The sequence below is a fragment of the Equus quagga genome, chromosome 2 (genome assembly GCF_021613505.1).
Source record: "Equus quagga isolate Etosha38 chromosome 2, UCLA_HA_Equagga_1.0, whole genome shotgun sequence".
Lineage (NCBI taxonomy): Eukaryota > Metazoa > Chordata > Mammalia > Perissodactyla > Equidae > Equus > Equus quagga.
Window position 1 is genome coordinate 156,981,959 of NC_060268.1, and position 17,360 is coordinate 156,999,318.

Here is a 17,360-nt window from a genome sequence, read left to right on the forward strand (position 1 = left end):
TGAAACAACAGGGATATTCTTCCTTTCTCTGACAAAATTCTCTCTTTTCCAGACTTAACCACTGCAGGAGAGATGATGGAAACATAGAACATCTTCTATCAACTATGAGCTTCAGGGCCACACATTACAGTACCTATACCATTTTAGAAAAGAGACAAACCAGCCACAAGTGCTTCTTGAAAGAGAAAGCACATGGTAGGCACTCCAAGTATATATTTTTAATGAACAAACAGCTAATAAGAACTAAATATGAAGAGAGTTTACTATGTGCCAGGAACTGGACAAAGTTAGGTTATAAGCAATACAGCATACAGATGAGGAAACGGAGACTCAGAGGAGACAAGCAATTGATCAAGGTCATTCACACAATTGTAGGTAATGGAACTGGAGTTTGAACCTGGAGAGAATGACTCTAGAGCCTATACTTAAATAGTGAGTGGTTAAGAGTATGGACTCTGAAGCCATCTGTCAGGGTCTAAGTCCAGCCCCTGCCACTTACTAGAGAATAATAGTAATACTTACATGAAAAGATTATTGTGAAAATTAAGAAGTTAACATACATAAAGCCTTAGATCAGTGCCTGGCACATAGTAAATGCTATGTAAGTATTAGCTATTATTAATTTAAATAGACTACCTCTCAAACAAATGAATGAATGTACTTGAGACTTTCCCAAAGGAAGGAAAGCAAAACCTAATTAACATTAAGAAATGTATAACTAATTTGCATAGGAATTTTACATCTGAGTACCATCACTACCTACTCTTGACCAGTGTTTTTCCAGCAAGAAGAGTAACAGCAGCAGCTCTATCAGAAGGAGGGCCTATGGCTGTAATAAGGAAAGAAAACTCATCTGGCTGCTCTGCATCTCTTCTAGCAATACTTCATTTTTATACATTCATGCAATTTTATGAAAAAAAAGATGGAAGCCTCAATAAAACATATTATCAGAGTACTGCTTTTCTAATTTACAAGATCTAGTACAGGGGAACTTGGTATAGTTCCAAGTTAGAGCTCTACCATGTGAGCTCAGGTTTTACCCAGTGTATGTGCAAATTTATTGATGTAATGAACAAAATTGTTTCAGCAGGTCAGACATATGTTTTTCAACTCAGTTGCAAAAACTATTTAGATGAGTTTGTTTTTCACTAGATCATAAGTTTCTCTGACAGTGAAGACCTAAACATTTATGGAATTGAGCTGAATTTTCCTCTCCTTACTTCAGAGAGGTATTTAACTCTGTCCATGAATTACTTCTCAGTAACATCCTGTCAGCTCTGTTCCTTGATGAACAGGCACTCAGATGACTTTATCACTGCATTTTCTTTGGAAATATCACAGGCTTTTACATTTTTTCCTAAGTTATCAAATTTAAAAACAAAATGATTTCAAAATGTCCTAAAAACCTTAAACTAAGGTAATCATTTATGCAGTAAACTATTGTCACAAAAATAACATACTATGCAGCCATTAAAAAAAAGAGACTTAAGGGGCTGGCCCCGTGGCTGAGTGGTTACGTTCATGTGCTCTGCTTCAGCGGCCCAGGGTTCGCCAGTTTGGATCCTGGCATAGACATGGCACTACTCATCAGGCCATGCAGAGGCAGCATCCCACATGCCACAACTAGAAGAACCCACAACTAAAAATATACAACTATGTACCGGGGGGCTTTGGGAAGAAAAAGGAAAAATAAAATCTTGGGGGAAAAAAGAGACAAGTAATAGCAAAAACTGGAAACAACCATGATTTCCATGAAAAGAAAGAATTGCTAAATAAACTATACCTATACTATGCAAAAAAAAAGACAGAGACTTAAGAAACTTACAAAAAGTAGGAAAATGTTTTATGATATATAGTTTAAAAAAACACAAAATAGAAGGACAGCATGATTAAAACTATGCATACATGTAGGCTAATATACGACTATGAAAATAGTGGTAGTAATAGAAAGGAAAGATTGTAAAATTTTTTATCTTCTTTCACTTTTCCTTTTCTTTTTTTTCTTTTTTTGAGGAAGATTAGCCCTAAGCTAACTACTGCCAGTCCTCCTCTTTTTTGCTGAGGAAGCCTGGCCCTGAGCTAACATCCGTGCCCATCTTCCTCTACTTTATACCACAGCATGGCGTGCCAAAGCAATGCCATGTCCGCACCCGGGATTCGAACCAGTGAACCCCGAGCCGCCAAGTGGAATGTGCAAACTTAACCGCTGTGTCACCAGGCCAGCCCTGACCTTGCTTTTTCTTTAGCATCGGTAATTATCTTTATTTTTTTAATGAAAAACAATTCAAAATATGGTATCATTTATAGTTCAGGGGAGCTCCTATGGAGGTCCTTTCTATTCAGTGAACTTCACTGCAGTAAATTAATGCCACAAGAACATTAATATGTCCCTTTAGGGGCCGGCCCGGTGGCGCAGAGGTTAAGTTCACACATTTTGCTTTGGCGGCCTGGGATTCGCAGGTTCGAACCCCAGGCTCAGACCTACGCACTGCTTATCAAGCCATACTGTGGCAGGCGTCCCACACCACAAAATGGAGGTAGATGGGCATGGATGTTAGCTCAGGGCCAGTCTTCCTCAGCAAAAAGAGGAGGATTGGCAGCAGATGTTAGCTCAGGGCTAATCTTCCTTAAAGAAAAAGAAAAAGAAAAAATGTGCCTTTATCAAAAATGTCTCAGTGAGTCTTCCTCTTCTAGCCATGATGGAATAACAAAATAAAATTTCCCTCTTACCTTTAACAATATAAAACTGGACAAAATATATGAAACAATAGTTATGAGACACTGTACAACAGGCATACAGAACTGTGATCCCTGAAGACGGAAAACAAACAAGGTGAGACCTACACTTACCCCAGCTTACTGCATAAAGTTTCCAGCCTGCAGGGCAGGGAGGAGAAATCTAAACAGAAGCCAGAAAGTCTTACCAAGCTGAAGACACAGAGATTGGAGATAGCATTTGGAGAGGCCAAGGCAACTACAATTAGTAGGGGAGAGTACTGTAAAAGAGGAAGTTCAACAGAGAACTCTGCAGGTTTCAAGAGGGTCCTCTTACATCTTTTGCTGAGCATTCATCGGCACATATGGTAGAGAAAATTACCTACGGCTCGGGGCAAAGAACCACTGGAAAGGAGAAGATATTGTGGAACTCATCGAGGACTCCACAAATAAGATAATTTGTGTATCCACCAGCAAAAGTGGAAAGATCTACTAATATGTGGGTTGTTAGGTAGAGTCTGCAGACGGGTACTGAATTAGTAATGGGGCCAAATTAGCCAATATTAAAGGTTGCTCTCAAGCTGACCTAACAACCCTTAAAAGCAAACTGAAAGGATGAAACTGACTCCACATAACATAACCACATTCTAGAACAAAATCCAACATTACATAAACATAAAATCTAGCACTCACAATATTAAAATCACAATGTCCAAAATCCAGTTTAAAAATTATCAGGCATTCAAAGAAGGCAGAAAACCATGACCCCTAAGCAGGGAAAAAATAGAAACAGATCTAGACATGAAGTGAGATGATGGAATTAGCAAACAAGGAAATTAAAACTATTGTAAATATGCTCCATATGTTCAGGAAGATTAAGGAAAACATAAACATGATGTAGAAAGAAATGGACATATTAAAAAAGATGTCCAAATAGAACTTCTAGGGGGCCTGCCCCAAGGCTAAGTGGTTAAGGTTTGCGGTCAGCTTCAGCGGCCCAGGGTTTCACAGGTTTGGATCCTGGGCAGAGACTTAGCACTGCTCATTAAGCCATGCTGAGGCAGCATCCCACATAGCAGAGACAGAAGGATCTACAACTAGAATATACAACTATGTGCTGGGAGGCTTTGGGGAGAATAAGGGAAAAAAAAAAGATTGGCAACAGATGTTAGCTCAGGTGCCAATCTTTTAAAAAGAAAATTAGAAAAAAAAAGAACTTCTAGAGAAGAAAAAAACCTTCTGAAATGAAAAACACAGTGGATAAAATTAACCAAGACTAATGAGATTAACAGCATATTAAAAAAATACAGAAAAAAAGATTAGTGAATTTGAAGACTGAGGAATAGAAACTATCTAAAACGAAACAGAGAGAAAAGACAAAAAAAATGGAAAGAAAGAGAAAAGCCCACAGAGCTTTAATGACCTATGGGACACTGTCAAGAGGTCTAACTTACATATAACTAGAATTCTAAAACAAGAAAAGAAGAGAGGGGATGAAAAATATCTAAAGAAATTAAGTGCCAAAAATTGTCCGCATTTGATACAAACTAGAAACCCACAGATCCAAGAAGCTCAAGGAGCCCCAAGCAAAATATACACAAAGGAAATCATGCTAAGGCACCTGATAATCAAACTGTGAAAAGCCAGTGATAAAAAGAAAATAGTAAAAGCATCCAGAGAAAAAAAACCACATTATATACAGAGAAATAAAGATAAGAATGACAACAGACTTCTCCTTAGGAACCATGCAAGTCAGAAAATGACGAAGTGATATTTTTCAGGTGTTGAAAGAAAAATTCTATATTTAGCAAAAATGTCTTTAAAAAATGAAGGTGAGGTTCCACTCCCAGTACGGCAGAATAAGTCCACTATGGCTTCTCTCTCCTGTTGATTACAGCTAAAAATCCTGTATAAAATACAGAAAGTAACCACTGAGGGCCCTTAAAATTAAACAAAAGCAAACAGATTATAGAAAGGAGTCAAAACTTGGAGAAACAACTACAAAAGTGGGTTTCCAGGTTTTCTTTTTTTCCTATTTTCTCTTGCAGGTTTGCCTCAAGAGTCAGACAGTCATAGAGATACATGATGGAGGAGCTGGGTAGATGGGTAAAACTTCAGTAGAAACCTCATCTGTCTGTATACAGAAACCAGGAAAAGGGGCTTCTGTGGATCAGAGAACACAGAGGGAATCCTAGACAGATGAGGAGAAGGCGTTCCTCTAATTCTGCATATGAAAGTTGTGCAACTCTCAGACTCACCCTTGAGCTGAGCAAGCAAGGAACAGACACAAATCTGAAAGCAAAAGCTTTAAGAATTAAACTGATATCTGAACCACAGTCCAAGTCTCTGACGAAACCTTGAGTAGTGTATGTGAGGACCAGATCCAAAGTAGCACAGAAACGGCTTCTTCTCCCTCCTCCCCCTCTCCCTCTCCCTCCTCCTCCTCCTTCTTCTTCTCCCCAAAGCCCCCCAGTACATAGTTGTATATTCTAGTTATAGGTCCTTCTGGTTGTGCTATGTGGGATGCCACCTCAGCAAGGCTTGATGAGCAGACCATATCCATGTTCAGGATCCAAACTGGCACAACCCTGAGCCACTGACGCACAGTGTGCAAACTTAACAACTCGGCCATGGGGCCAGGCCTCTGCGATATTTGTCTTTAATGGGCAAAAGATCCGAACAAACACTTCACCAGAGAAGATATGTGGATGTTAAATAAGAAGAGGAAAAGATGTTCAACGTCATTATTCATCAGGGAAATGTAAATTACAACCATAATGAAATATCCCTACACACCTACAAGAAACCAAAATAAAAAGGTCTGGCTAGGATATGGAGCAACTACAACTCTTGCATACTGCTAAAGGGAATGTAAAATAGTACATCCACTTTGGAAAACAGTTGGGTGGCTTTTTATAAAGTTAAATATATACTTACCACAATACCCAAAAATCTCATTCATAGGTATCTAACCAAGAGAAATGAAAACTTGTTTTCAGGTAAAACCCTGTACAAGAAGGTTTACAACAGCATTATTTATAATTGATAAAAACTGGAAACCTCCCAAATGTCCTTCAACTGATAAATGGATAAATTAAGCTGGCATATTCCTAAAATGGAATATTATTCATTAATAAAAAGGAACAAACTACTGATACACACATCAACATGGATGAATTTCAAGTGAATTATTATGTAAAAGAAGCCAGACTCAAAAGACTATATGATCCCATCTATACATATATTTTCAGAAAAAGCAAAACTATGGGGACAGGTAACACATCACTGGTTGCTAGGGGTTGAAGGTAAGTGCAGGAGTTCACCTCACAGGAGCACAACAAAAATTTCTGAGATGATGAAACTCTTCTATATCTTGATTTTTTGTGATGCACTTGTCAAAACTCAGAACTGTACATTAAAAAGAGTGGATTTTACTATTTATGCAAATTAAACTTCCAAAAACTTGACTTAAAAAAATGTTTTTTTCCACCAGAAGTTTCATCATACTTTATACAAAAGGGAGAGCACTGCAACATGCCATCTCCTACTGTTTGTTGTGTGTCATTCGGTAAAATTTTTCACTTTCCTACTTGTGCTCTCCTGGTTAACACTTTAATTCCCTTGGCCGATTTGAGCATTTCCAGATATCCTCTCTTATCTTGCTGCTGTAGCTACAAGGCCTTATCTCTTTTGACTGTGTACATGGCCCACAGGCTTGTACAAGCATGTGTGCCAGACTTCTATAAAATATCTCCCCCACTCCAACTCTCTTTCCTTTTCTCATTGAATGACATCTTTATTAATCATTAATGGGTAGTAAAGCCTCTGGGGGCAGCTCTTCACCCTCAGAAAATTCTACAGTCTACAAAACAAGGACATTAGTAAAACCAGGTAGATGCAAACCACACAGTGCACACTAAGCACATTTGGCCAACGGGAAGTTGGCTAGAGGGCTCCCATGGAAGGCCTCCTATCTCCTAAAAAAAGAGACCTGTGTCTTGATGTGACAACTGGAACTTGCTATTCTGAGGGGAGCTGACCTGATGCTAAAAAGCTATTACACTGAGAATGAAAGAGCAGAGACAGAAAAAAACCTGGGTCCTTGCAAACATTTTTAAGCAATCAATTCTGGAACTGTCATTCCTTACAATTCTTGTAAAGTAAATTAATTGTCCTATTATTTAAGATAGTTTAAAGTCAGAGTTTTTTGATACTTGGCAGTTGAAAACATCCTACTAACACAAGGCCCTACTCCCAGCACCCAAGACATCACAGCAAAGCTATATATGGCTCTCTCAAAAGTTTTCCTTTACTGCTCTAAAAAATATAGTCTATTAGAAAAAAAAATTTCTCCTTAGGCAATCCTTCTTTTCCACTGTTTGCTTCTATTCCTTCTCCTGGTCCTTGTTCCAAATACCCTCTACTTTTCTCATGATATAGGAGCCCCAAGCAGAAGACACAGTTTTCAAAAATAGTCTCAACAAAAGGGATAAAGCAAACTCATCTATAGTCACAGAAAGCAGATAGTGGTTGCCCAGAGATGGAGGGCAAGGGATAGAGGTGGTAAGAGGGACATAAAGGGATACAAGTAAACTTTTGGGAAGTGATGGATATGTTCATTATCTTGACTGTAGTGATGGCTTCACATACATATATGTATGTCAAAACTTATCAAAAACTGTATATTTTAAACGAGTGCAGTTTATTATATATCAATTACACCTCAATGAAGATAATAAGTTGGATTTTTTAATAGACAGCTTTGCTGAGTGGCTTTCTGTTACTGTGCAGTCTACAGAAATCTTACCTGACCTTTCAAACTCCAAGTAGGTTTGACTAAACTCTTCGATCCAACTTACGGGGATATACAACCTCTTTCGGAAATAAGTTATACTCACTACGGCTGCAGAGTAAATTTTTAGTGAGCCAATTACCAAAAAGGTTTGCAAGAAAGATTTTTATTTAATGCTCACTTCTTCTTGTAAGTTATGCTAAAAATACATAGATATATTAAAACTTCTTAAAATCCTATACCATCTCAAATCACAAAATGTTCCTTTGGGATCCAAGCTCTTGTATTTGCAGTTGTCAATTCCCACCCACTCTTTCACTCATCTCATTGGCATTCACCACATCCACAAGCCTCCCTATTCTCTCTCTTGCTCACAAACATCAAGAAAGGGCTACAGTGCTGCTAACTAGCTTTCTACTGAGATGAATTCTGAGTTCTTGAAAGCAAAGAAGTCCACATATACCTTTCTGTTGCCTGAGAAGAGAAGACCACTAAATTTCTACGCCAAGCAAGGGCACCAAGACTACTAAATTTCTACACCAAGAGGTAACCTTTGTAGTCTTTTCCTCCTATATGCCAAAAATCACAGCTGATGGGGAGAGAGGAGTAAAAAGAAAGACAGCTTACCCATGGAGTAGAGGTTGTCAAAGCTCTGGTGCATGCGGATAATCTCATAGTAAAGTTCATCATAGCTGCTGGGGGTGGGCAGGAAGGTGTCGCCATATGTGATAAACATATTAAATAGGTTGACAATCTAAAAAAGAATCAAAAGCCCATATAAGGCATCACGATATGAAGACCAAAAGGGTATTGTCAATGGTGTGTTATAGATAGCTCTCATTGGTTTGCAAGAGCTGATCATTAAATTTTCAGGAATTTTGTAAGCCAGCTGTCAAAGCCATTATTAAAAATTAACTTATATAAACTTAAAATTCAATAAATTATACTAAAATGAAAGTAATACTCAAAACTCATCACTTCCTAATTATTTTCTAGCTTTTACTATTATCTATGCTCTTGAGATTAATTTACACATTTTACATCTGTGTGGTGGGAATATCATATAACAGTGTGTTACCGCTCATCTCTTTCCAACTCTGCATTCAATGATGTCATGTTGATAGCTTGAAACTGGCCATAGCAGGTGTAGTTTTACCATGGAAATCAGCAAATACCACAAATCAGGGCTTTTTCCCCCCAAATGTTAAACACTTACGAACACACTGGGTAATATCCTGATAAGACAGTCAAAAGGCACAATGCCTCCTTCTACCCCAAATAACCAGTCTGATAAGCAGGTATCTGTAACGTCCCTCAGAAACCAATGTGCAGCCATGATGGAACCACTCATCTGGCTAGGATACCTCTAGGGGCTTTGCTATGTACCAACATAGAGACTATAGTATTCTAGCACAGTCTCTCAGCTGGGATCATGGCTTACTATTCATACACAGAGATCTGACCTACACCTGCCATTGCCAGACAATATACCCTCAAGAAAGAGAAGGAGTCCCAAGTTCACCAAAGACATAGGTGAGAGTGGGAAGCACTGGTCAAGAGATTCTGATATAAAAGAAAAATAAAGGCCCAGTTCCTCCTATGGCTTAGTCCCCAGATCACCAGCTCCTGTTTCAAACTGGACCATCTCTGCCTTAGTGTACTGCTTGAGAAAAATAAATATTTTTTGTTACTCACCATAAGGGCTAAAGTAAAAATGTTGTGTTTGGCCAAAAGTACGGTCTCATTTGACATAAGGAACTTCAGCAAATTTATCAAGGCTTAAAAAGAAAAAGAAAAGACATCAGCAAGTATTCAAAGTATAATCAATAAAGTTAAATGAAAGACTAGCTATACAGAAATCCAAATAGGGCTAGAAGGAGTAAATCACAGCTACTAAGGACTTTTTAAAAGCAGGTAAAGGAGGTATATTTGAAGAAAGCACTGACCTTCCCAAGCAGGTGTCTGCTTATCTGCCAATAGAAGGTTTTTAAAAATCTATTTCTTTTTGCCACTTCTTAAATAGCAATTAAGCTCAGAAATTTGACTATAAAACGGATATCTTCGTGTTCCCAGTTTACTCCTGCATGGTGACTTCCCCACCAAATTTGTTCAATACAGGTCAAAATGAGGATCCCCCTCTCAACTCTAGGCTGCTAGCATCTCATGTCACCAAATTTTAGCTATGTATCTGTTTCAAATATCATTGCTAAGAGGGACCTCTTTCAGTTCTAACTGGTCACCCGATGTGCCAGCTATACTGTAGAACCCACAGCTCGGCTTCAGCTCTGGATGGAAAGAGAGCTCATGAAGAGAAAAAAAAGGCCTTAACTGTTCTAACCATTCAAACAAAAGTGCAGCTTGCTCTGTCCTCTCTCATCTGTGACAACATTTACCGAAAAGGTCCCCTTTCTGCCTGGCAATTCTTAATGAGGGAAGAGAAAACCAAAGCAATCTCAGTAAATAGACTGACGACCAAGTCCCTAGGTTAGCACTTCAGCTTTAAACATATTATTGAAAATAAATATTAAGAATAAAAGAAATTATTAGTTGCCTTGAACTCTTCCACCCAAGACCATGAAATGAATCCTGCTTCTGTGCCCATCCTGACTATTGCTCCTGTGTCTAGCTCCCCTACTTGATGGGAAACTATAAAGAAGGGTTCAGCAGCTGCAAACAATCAGTAGTCCTTCTGCTTCCCCCACCTCAACCCTCTGCACTTCCATGACAAAAAAAGGCTCGACTTCACCTTTTCTAAGACCCTATCTTCTTCTTTGCCAGCAAAGAATTCCATTCTCCCATGCTGTCTGAGCTTTGTGTGAAGCTTACTACTCTTAGAAAAGAGACGTGAGCTTTGATTTGAAACAGCAGGGAACGATGAGCAGGAGTAACTCTCCATACACTTGCTGGCTGCCACACAACACTCCTCACTCTCAATCCTCTAAAAGCACAGGTACAGCAAAGAAACAGCAGGCAAGGAAAAGTATAAGAGCCCGTCTACGTTCTGTTTCTAAAACCTGAATCTTCCCCTCAAATAGCAAAAAAGCCTTGATAGGGATGAAGGCAGTAGGCATCCTCATTTACGAATTCTTCACCCCTGCCCAGACTCAAGTTCTCTGAGGTTTCATAATGGAAAGGCAAATGACAGGCAGCTGGCCTTTTTGATGTTGTCTGTTAACAAGTGATCTGTTGGACTGGACCGAAAAAAAGCTCCATGGGAGCCCATTCTGGATCACACAACCTGCTTAGCTTCCACCAGGAGCTCAGAGAATGAAGAGGACTAGCTAAAATCCACATAAAAATGACTAAGCAACCCGAAACCTCCCTCCTTAATGAAGACCATCTTGCTGAGTTATTTAAGGGCTGCCCACTCCACCCCCTAACCCCAGAGATTAGACAAGCCCTGTTAACGGATAAATCATCTGACAATCAGACTCTATAAACTCACAGGAGATAAGAGAAAAGGATGAGTTGCACACATGGCACTCAGTAAAACATAATGGCCAGAAAGAGACAAAGCAGCTTTTGCACACATCCAATCAATAAGGGCTTTTGTCCCCAGCACACACAGCACAAAGATGCAGCCTCAGTAGTGGTTATGTGGTAATTAAGGGCAGAAAACCTGGAGAAAAAGATGTGGAAGCAATGATTTATTGCTCCTCTGCTGGACTACAGCTAGTCTTGATCTCTGGGATTCAGACTCAGGGATGACAAAGAGACAAATACGAAGGGTGGAAGAGAGCAATTCTGGCACAGGCCAAGAGGCAACCTGTGTCCCAACTGACACAGACATCAAAAGAGCCGAAGAGTACTGAGAAGAGTCCAGCACTGCAATACTCTGAGAATCAATGCCAGGGGGGACCTGCATTCTGCCCCTGATAATTCAGGTCAGATGGCCCGCCACCCCCCCCCCCGCCAAAAAAGCTGAGGTTTTCTCACCTAAGTAGTCATTCTCTAGAGGGAATTTAACAGGCAGCTAAAATGAACAAAGCAGCCTCAGCCTTAAAATTGGCTCCCACAAGCCTCTGACATCAAGGACCACAATTCCTCCTCAAAAGGGAATATCCCAAAAATCCCATGCAATAATGCTTTTTTCCTTCATCATGTCCCTGATTTTACACTCATTCTATCAACTGTTCAGTGTCCTATACGTCACTACACACACATTGTCTTCTACTCTCTGACCTTATGTGATGGGAGTTCTAAGTCTGTGGGGTTTCAAACAGCTGATTATAGATTTTTAGAGCTAGAAAGGACCCGAGAGGTCATTTAATCCAATTTCCTCATTTTGGGATTAGGAAAACACCCCCATCCCCCACCACCCCAACTAGTTAGTGACTAAACTGGGATTAGAACTGGTCTCCTGTTTAGTGTTCTTTCCATTAAGATAAGGTCAAACAAAGGTGCCAGATGGAGTTGAATGTTAAAGGGCGGGAAGCTTACATATAAATGGTGTGCCTAATTAGACATGCTACCAACACTTGTCTAGACTGGTTTATAACACTCTCCACCTACTGGCTGCTCCAGGTTATTTTCATGTATTTGGTCCCCTCTTTCTCTTGATCCTCAGCTACTTGTTAGAGTGCAGGTGTTTAATACCTCATTATTATCTTTCTACTACTCTTAACACTAAGACTCTCAAGTAGCTTTTCTTACCATAAACAGCCTCAGCAAGCCCTCTATATCTGCTCTCATATCTCTTTACATCTCATCTCTCATACACCTCTCTCTCCCACTCTGTTTCTGCTTCCTCTTTCATATCTATTTAAAAAAAAACACACACACATAAAAACCAGCACATAACTGTCAACTAAAACTGCTCCTATTTCCCTCACCCAGGCTTGCCTCCAAGATTATGCACTGGACATGGAATGTGACTGGATCTGGACTTTAAAGGGAGCCAAGATCTCCTTTTTTTAATGCAAAATCAGAACCAAAACAAAAAAACCCGAGTATAAACGATTCATAGCCAGGCTTATTCATAAGCTATTATGGTAGAGAGCTATGCACAGAGTTTAAATGCAGGCCCAAGAAGAGAACAGCCTTGTGTCAGGGGCAGGTCCAAGGACAGTAGAGAAGTGGCACTCAGGATGCCAACACACAAGTAGCACAGAGCTCATGCTGGCTGGCTTCTGGTTCACTCTCCACACACACACATTTTTTGAAAACTGTCCTTGATCCACTTGTCCAATTGGTGCCATCTGGGCACATGACCAGCCAAATTGTTCCAAGGACAGTCAGAGGAATACACAGAGAGAAGTATATAAAAGGAAGAACTAAGATAACTATAAAAGATAAGGGGATGGTTGTATAAACATAGTATTGTTAATTAGTCATACGTCTATAAGAGTTTGGTATCAAGTACAATACATATTGTAGTCATTGTGCAGTTAAGAGGGGCAGGATGTACTTTTCTTTTCAATTTAATCCTTTTGTTTATCATGTTTCCAATTCCTTTTTAAAGATTTTATTTTTCCTTTTTCTCCCCAAAGCCCCCAGGTACATAGTTGTGTATTTTTAGTTGTGGGTCCTTCTAGTTGTGGCATGTGGGAAGCCGCCTCAGCATGGCTTGACAAGCACTGCCATGTCCGCGCCCAGGATATAAACCGGTGAAACCCTGGGCCGCCGAAGCAGAGCACGTGAACTTAACCACCTGGCCATAGGGCCAGCCCCCCCAATTCTTAAATAATAGTTTTAAAAAGGAAACAAGGATGAAGAGGCTTAACAAGCTCTTCCCCACCAAAGACTTGACCCTTAGTCTAAGAGATTCCAAAGAAGGGCCTATGTTATAGAAAACCAATACTGTGTAAACAGTTCTGCACATTAGGTGAGCAATAGCTGCTCATCCCCACAGAACAGAATGGCACAGCTTATTGCAGAGAGTAATCCTTTCAGATGAGGACAAGCTTGGTGGTAGAGATCTTCTAGGCCTTAAAAGACAATTCTCATCTGCCCCCACTCTCCACAGCCCCAGGAGTGAGCTGCCCTAAAACACCCATGCCAGACAGACACATCATATAGAGCAGCTCATCATACCTTTCTGCTCAGGGACAACAACTACAATGTAATAATTGTTGCTAGAAGCTCACACAAAGTATCTCAAACCTTCCTCTCTTCTACAGCCCTCTACCTGATACCTTAAAAAGAGAAATTTAACTTCAGAAATCACCTCCTCTAAACTGCATTCATCTCTTTTCAAAGGGAGAAATGCAATGGTCATAAAAGACAAGGGAGGTAATATTTATTAGGTGCCTGCTAGATGCTAGGCATTATGAAAAGCATTTAAAGTACATTATTCTCACTGAATCCTCGTAACTATCCAACATACCTATATTTGCTACCTAAAACCATAACTCTTGTCAGAACTCCACTAATCAGCCCCTCACATATCAAAGGGCCCAACGGAAAAATCCTTGAAGTTCAAGTCTATCTCCCTTGTAAGCATCTCAGGATTTCACTCCACTGACCTAGGTCACTTTAACCTGCACAATCGCAAAAACAAAATGTTGCAAGGAAAGACTTGAACAAGTATTTGTACACCCAAGTTCATAACAGCATTATTCACAATAGCCAAAAGGTGGAAGCAATACAAGTATCCATTGACAGATGAGAGGATAAACAAAAAGTGGTATATACAGACAATGAAATATTATTAAGCCTGAAAAAGGAAGGGAATTCTGACAACATGCTACAACATGGATGAATCATAAAGACACTATGCTAAGTTAAAAAAGTCAGTCACAAAAAGACAAGTACTGTATAATTCGATTTATATCAGGTACCTAGAGTAGTCAAATTCATAAAGATAGAAAGTAGAATGGTGGTTGCCAGGGGTGGGGGTAGGGAGGAAATACAGAGCTATTGTTTCATAGGTATGAAGTTTCAGTTTGGGAAGATGAAAAAGTTCTAGAGATGGAAGCTGCAGATGGTTGCACAACAATGTCAATGTACTTAATGCCACTGAACTGTACATTTAAAATGTATAGTTTAAAATGGTAATTTGGGGGGCAGCCCTATGGCCAAGTGGTTAAAGTTCCACACGCTCTGCTTCAGCGGCCCAGGTTCAGATCCCAGGCGAGGACCTACTCCACTTGTCACCCATGTTGTGGAGGCATCCCACATACAAAGTAGAGGAATATTGGTACAGATGTTAGCTCAGGGCTAAAGCCTCCTCAAGCAAAAAAAAGAGGATGATTGGCAAATCTTCCTCACAAAAAAAGGTAAATTTTATGTTATGTATGTTTACCAATTAAAAAAAAACAAGAGGTCAATGTTTTTCTTTCCACCCACACTACCATAAGCCCTACAAACACTCCATCCCAACTTTCTGTAATCTCAGCATATTTGACTAGCTGAAATTTATTTCATGGTACACAGAACTAAGTACAGGGTAAAATGTACAAAGGTATTTCCTTTTTGATGGAGATAAGGAAAGGAGCCAAATATACTCAATCAACAGAGAGCCATGGACTCCAGGGTAAGACTGCAAATTCAAAATGAATCCTGGACAGCCTTCAAGACAACACCATGGCAGTCTTCAGAATACTCATCAAAGTTCACAATCAAAGCTACCAATGTACTGGAGTACCAACAATATTCTAGGAAATCCTTGGGGATCCTGGGTTTGGCTCCTAATCTTCACAATCTCTACTAAATGGGAATCCAGATATCTGGCTCCAAACACTCTTAACCTGCACTGAGTGAAAAATAGAGAAGTTACGTCAATGAAATAATGGAGGTATTATATCACACATTCAAAATGTTTCAGTTGCAGAGAAGTGGGTGCTCCATACACACTTGTTTCTTCATTGGAAAGTCTTTCCTACCAGGCACGTTGAAGAGTTAGTTTCTGGGCTCTTTTTCAGGAACTACAAAGTGGCTGCAATTGCTGCCTCTTTTGACTCTGTATTAGAGGCAACTGGTCAGTCTCATACTTAGCTTTGGACCACACTCCTTTCCTTGGGGAGTCTTGTGCATCAAGTATGGCAGCAGGGTACAGTTCTGACTTTTCTGTGTACAGACACAGGTGGAATAAAGGATAGTGTGCAGGTTCTGGGAAGCTGAGGCAGGAATGGGTACCATGATGGTCCCTGAATCCCAAGTGAATTCCCAGAGGCAGAGGCAGCAAATCTACTTTCAAACGAGAAGAGTTCAGCACCATCCACTTGAGAATCTTGCCACCTTATACAGTCCCCCCCTTCACCCTACAAAGAACTTTGTTTGCAGAGCTGTTCCAAGCACTAATCTACCCCGCATAAGGAGGATTTTCCCAGAGTTTTTCCTATCCTGTTTTGAATTCAAGAGGAGGGAGAAAAGGTAGCAGCAAATTGTGTTGCCATGTAGGAGAGTAGAATGAATAATGGATATGGGAACTTCTCCAGGACTAAAACCTGTCCCCTACAATGAGGTAGGCCAGGTGCAGAGAAGAACAAGCCAACCATGGGAAGACACAATTAAGTGATAGCTCAGAGCCTGCCTCAGAGAAGCAGAGGGGAGGTTTAATTGCAAAAGCAAGTGAATGACGTTTAAATAAGATTAAAAACAGGAAGGAGACAGATGGCCTCCAGCAGAGCACAAGTAAATGTCTCCAAAAAATCAGGTCAGAGAGAGCTGTCTGTTTGAACAGCTTTTACATGCTACGAAAAGAAAGAGATAGAAAGCAAAGACAAAACTCAGCCAGGTCCTATTATGTGGCCTGAGATGGAGCTAGGATGAGACGCCACAGATCACAAATCAAACCCTACTCATTAGGTGAAATGGATAATTTCACAGTGACTGATAGAAGAGAAATATTAGCAACTCACTTGCTTAGTAGAGAAGTAGAGGAACTCAAAGGACAGGCTAGAAATGGCACTCGTGTAACAAGCCAATGGCTCCAAAACCCCAGAGGCCCTATAAACTCCAGCCAATTCTAGCATCTCTGAACAAAATCACCAATTACCAAGAGACACTGTCAGCAATCAGCAGGCTCACTGTCAATTAGCAGAGTGGCACAGGAAGAACATAGAAGCCAACACTACCAGTAGAATAATTTAAAAATACACTGGGTGAAAGAACAGGAAATCAACAATTCAAAATGACTGATGCACCCCTATGTTCATTGCAGCATTATTCACAATAGCCAAGACATGGATGCAACCCAAGTGCCCATCGACCAATGATTGGATAAGGAAGATGTGGTATATATACACAATGAAATACTACTCAGCCATAAAAAAAGACAAAATTGTCCCATTATCAGCAACATGGATGGACCTGGAAGGTTTCATGTTAAGCAAAATAAGCCAGACAGAGAAAGACAAACACCAGATGATTGCACTCATATATGGAAGATAAAGAAACACTTGGACAAAGAAAGCCAATCAGCGGTTACCAGGGGAAGTGGGCTGGGGGAGGGCACAGGGGGTGAAGGGGAGCACATATATGGTGATGGACAAGTAATAACATACAACCGAAATTTCACAATACTGTAAACTATTAAGAACTCAATTTAAAAAAAGAAATACACTGGGTGGCTTCTCAGAATACAGGCATCTATCTGTCTGGCTGCAAACCAAAGAACCTCACTGAAACAAAGGCCAACAAATCAAACAAGAAAATGAAACAGCTTTGGTTGTGCGCTATGAACCTCTCCAGGTGAACAGCTCACAAAAGTCAGTACATCTAGTGGGAGGATTCTGGGAAGATGACAGAGTAGGAGACACCAGGAATCTCTCTCCCCATCTAGACAATAAATGCAATGGCAGAATCTGTCTGATGTAATTATTTTGGAATTGGACTCTCATGAAGGTTTGAAACTTCCAGGCGAAGACTGATGGTAAATTTTGGTCAATTTCATCTCCTAGCACAGTAGCAA

At 40.1% G+C, this 17,360-nt stretch overlaps 1 protein-coding gene across 7 annotated transcripts in view; it reads right to left on the reverse strand.

Moving 5' to 3' along the window:
- ARMH3 (armadillo like helical domain containing 3) overlaps window positions 1-17,360 on the reverse strand; it is a 170,133-nt gene that overhangs the window by 82,002 nt on the left and 70,771 nt on the right. For all 7 annotated transcript variants that reach the window (XR_006887570.1, XM_046654251.1, XM_046654249.1 and 4 more), the window contains 2 exons: window positions 9,203-9,285; window positions 8,135-8,261 (listed from right to left, as the gene is read on the reverse strand). Coding sequence is in view for 6 of the 7 variants with exons in the window: in XM_046654251.1 (XP_046510207.1) it covers window positions 8,135-8,261; window positions 9,203-9,285 (210 nt within the window). In the remaining variant the exon portion in view is untranslated. The remainder of the gene's footprint in view (window positions 1-8,134; window positions 8,262-9,202; window positions 9,286-17,360) is intronic.